General features: G+C 40.4%; 1 protein-coding gene across 1 annotated transcript; it reads right to left on the bottom strand.

Moving 5' to 3' along the window:
• Nucleotides 1-3,593: 3,593 nt before the first annotated feature.
• LOC138247043 (transmembrane protein 217-like) lies at nt 3,594-4,103 on the bottom strand. The gene has a single exon (XM_069201793.1). It carries the CDS (start codon nt 4,101-4,103, stop codon nt 3,594-3,596), a length of 510 nt encoding a protein of 169 aa, XP_069057894.1.
• Nucleotides 4,104-4,329: the final 226 nt, after the last annotated feature.

The following is a 4,329-nucleotide window of genomic DNA, read 5'->3' as shown; positions in this document are numbered from 1 at the left end:
TTTATCCTTCATCAATTGTCTGAGGCCCTTGAGAAGGTCTTTCTGCACTTGCACCATTGGATGTTCATGGACTTGTCGGTATTCTGTCTCATATGGCTCAACATATGATTGTAGTGCACACATTATTCAAACCATTCTTTCTCCAGTTGTCTCGAATTTTCAGGTTGACAGCAGTTATTAACCTGTTCTCCACTGTATCTTGATACTCTATTTTCACTTGTCCTGGACTGTAATCTTCCCATATGGATCCCCAGGGTCAGATTCTTACCCTTCTTTCTCCTCTGTCTCCAGCAGTTTTGATGGAGGAAGTGGTGGTTTTATCCAGGGAAGGTATATTATCAAAATATGTCTCAAGGCTGGGGTCTTCTCTAAGTTTGATCTGTCATTGACTAAGAAGGCTTAGATGCTGGTACCTTTCACAGTTCTGAAGACAATGGCTTAGTCAACAGGGTTCTTTGTCGACAGTACTTCCGTTGTTGGTTCGCTCATTGAAAGCACTATTAGAAACTTGATCGACCAGTAGCCTTTGCTGGAATCATTGCTGGGTCGTCGCCACTGGGCTTCTCTCAAGTAACAGAGAGTAGATGGTGGCCTTGTCAACTGAGGTCAGTCCTCCTCATGTTTCACTTGGGAACTCTCTGTAACAGTAGGGCATCAACAGGGATTTCTGTTGGTGTTGGCAGTCATACCATGGATGGTGGTACAGTTGAAGGTGTTACAAACTTTGATTCTTCACCTTAGGGGATGGTTGTGTTGTCTTACCTAGTATTGCTTTTCTTTTTTTGCCCACACTCAGGTGACATATATGATGGCCTCACAGATGTTTTGAGGGCTTTTTTTTTTATAGATTTCTCCTGTGGCTCTTTCAGAGAGGATGATTCCTCAGTCTTAGACTCCATGTGAAGTTTTAATATATTTTAGTCCTTTCAGAGCTTCAAAGGTAAGGCTGATTCATCCCTAAGGATGGGGTTTCATTTGCCCTACTCTTTGAAGCCACCACAAAAGTCTTCCCTCTCTATCATTGAGGATTTTGACAGCAAATGTTATGGAAATATTGCATTCTTTAGGCATATAGTCAGGGTAAAAGCTGTAAATGCATTTCCTATGAGTGTCATCACTGACCACCCTCATTTTCCCACCAGAATCGCATGCCTTAAACCACAAGTTACATACCTTCAGTAACACATTATCTGGTAGAGACAATATCTAGATTCCTTAAACAGGCTCTTTCTAGATGATGTTTCCACTGTAAAGTTCAGTAAAATTGCATTTCCAGTGGTAGCAGTGGAATATCTAAACACAAACCAACTAAGGATATGTTAACATTAAAAAGTTCTGAAAAAAGACAAGAGGGCTGGGCTCTAGGACTACTTTTCCACAATAGATGTGGTACAAATCTGAGAAAAGATGGCCTGTATGAAGGGTGAGGCTGTGGGCACTTTCACCTCATTGGCTGAAGTTTGGTTATTTTCCAATGAGGTGGATGTGCTTCTAAAGTATCACTGTTCTGATGAGTTGCAGGCAGAGAGTGTCTTATTCTGCTTTTTCAAAATTATTGTAGGGCTCCCACTTAGACGGTGGAAGTGATTCAAGCAAGTGAATCTATGAAAGATCCAATATTGAATAATCTGTCCAACACGATCCCCTGAGTGGAATGGAGCAAAAATACCTCAATAATCTGATTCTATCATAGATCTAATGCCGGAGAACAAAGAAAATGAATTTCATGCATTTCCTTATGAAAATCTATTTTCAGTAACTACCACATAATACATTTATTGCGTTACAACACTGTGGAATAAATGCTTACATCAAGTTCAAAGGAGAAAAAGCCAGCTGGTATCTCTTTCCTCCCAAGACATATATGCATTATTATACAAGTGGACTGAATGTTAGGTATGTCTTGGGTAAAGTCACTGGTGTGTCATTGAGACATACATGTGAGGCATTAAGCCTACATAGGCATTACTAGCCTATTCTGAAATTTCTAGTTCCCTCCAGTGGCCAGCCACGTTCCATAATCTTGTACTTATATTTTTACAAAATATTTGGGCTTAAATCTGTCCAGCACGTATCTGTTTCCTGTAAAATGTCAACTGGGCTGCACAAATGCTGTTTAAATGTACTGCAATTATGTAACCAAAATATTTAGACCATTAAAAACCAATCCTGGCAAACGAAAAGATAAGTTAGTTATAGTTTTTCCAGCACTGAAAATGTATACAAAGTTCTAGGTATGCATTCTAGCATATTTTGTGCAAAAAATGGCAACTTATGTCTGTGTTAATTTTACAAATACTAATGCTAAGGATGGTGTGAAAAATTGGAGACAGCACAAGAATGTGTGCTGTGAGTGAGGGCATGAGGGGTGCTTAAGGAGTGTGAGAATAAATATGGTTAGAGTCAGAGTGAGGGTGCGAGTGGAAGGTGAGATGAGAGAAGATAAAGGTTCAATGTGTTGATTAACAGACTGGATATGTGGATCTGAATGCTCATGGAGAAAATGTCTGTATGGTGGGGTGTGGAAGTAGATAGGGTGAGAATAACGTAGGTGAGAGAATGGATAGGAGGCACAGATGATTGCCCCCGAGAGGCAGGAAGTTGTGTGAGGAGGCGCGGAGGTCAAGGTGCTTAGTAATTGAGTTATCTTTGACAACCTCCTGAGCAGACCTAAAATTAAAAAAGCAATACGAGTATAGACTTGATATTACTGTTTTGTGATATATAAAATGAATTTGTTTTTATTCATGCAGTCGCTTTTTATTTTTAGCTCCATCCATTTTTGGTGGCACCTACGATTTTCAGCTTTGGGGGGGCCTGACCTTTTAGCAAAATAGTCCGGAATTCTGGTTTTAGTCTTCAGTATTACTGCTTAATGGGAATACAAAACCATCAAAATTAGAGAAAAGGGACTAGACATGGAAGCACAGAAATATTTTAATACAAATGTACAGAATATGAAATACAAATATGGGTTATTTACATGCGGCACATTTTCGTGAACATCCTTTTTGTTGTGTTCATTAACCCTTAGAATGAAAACAATGAAGCATCAAGACATGGTACCCGGCGGGACAAAATGACTGTCTAGTAAATGAGCTATAAGTGATAATAAACAGTGACTTTTCGCCGTAAAACCATTTGTTTTGCATTGTGGAAGTGGACAACGTAGGGGACAAGACCATAAATTCCAAACAACGTATAACCATAATGGCTTCTTTGCTGATGTCATGATGGTAATGTCATTATTGTCTTAATGCACAGCTTAAGTATTAGTAACATCTTCCCAGCAACTAATGTCAAGAATTCAAAAATAATCATGGGAAGGCGACAGCAAATGGCCTGTCTCAAACTGAAAGTCATAGCTACTGTTGCATTGTAATCCTTGTTCATGGAGAAAAAATGTACATTCACAAACATGTAACAAAAATGACCAGCTATGTATCACTGATAGTTCACCTATAAATTGATTGCTCTTCCGCAGTGCCAGCAATTACAAGCTTGACAGGCCGCGAGGTGCATCCCTTAAACCAGACGGCTCATTTAACCTGTAATTCAAAGGGGAAAATATCCTCAAGACATGGGCAAACCACTTATGCCTCATCCTTTACAGCAAACTTCAAGGACGGGGGTAGCCTTTGGCTTTTGGTTTTCCGTTTTTTGGCAGCTTTCCTTCTCCTGGTAAGTAGTCTTCCCCTGCTTTCCGTCAGTTCCAAGAGGAAAGTAACCACGTAGACCATAAAGAAGGCTTGGAGCGGAAGACGAAAGCCAACTCCAACCCACTGAAGGCTATTTAAAGGCTCCTCCACCCTCTGCATTTGAATGCAGCTCAGCACCAGCAAAATAAGACGGCAAATCTCATAAAAGAGCATCCACGATATGTACACCAGCAGACCCTTATAGATGTTGAGGTACGCTGACACCAGGAGAACAAAACATACTATTATGGTCACTGAAAGCAGGCCATAGGTGACATAGCAGATGTAAGACATCATTATTTCCAGAGCTTCACCTGGAGGGTTATATGTAGCATTGGCACGGCGTACCAGTTCCTTTAAGTGACCTCCTTCAAACACAATGTGCATAACGCTGACCAGGATCATGGATACTGCAGCTACCATGGACCCACCCCTGGGAGTCACACCGAGGCAGCCATTGGCAAAATAATTCTTCATTGTTGATTCTCACCGATGCACCTGCAGAACAGAAAACATCCAGCTGTGAAAATATATAGTTGATTTTATCAGATTCTTTTTACAGCCTACGCACTTACCTTGAGGTGGGCACCTTTTAAGTGTCACACCAGAAAAAAAGAATACTTATTATTTA

The sequence above is a fragment of the Pleurodeles waltl genome, chromosome 7 (genome assembly GCF_031143425.1).
Source record: "Pleurodeles waltl isolate 20211129_DDA chromosome 7, aPleWal1.hap1.20221129, whole genome shotgun sequence".
Lineage (NCBI taxonomy): Eukaryota > Metazoa > Chordata > Amphibia > Caudata > Salamandridae > Pleurodeles > Pleurodeles waltl.
The sequence above is the reverse complement of the archived record's forward strand: the minus strand, read 5'-3'. Positions and strand labels throughout refer to the sequence as shown.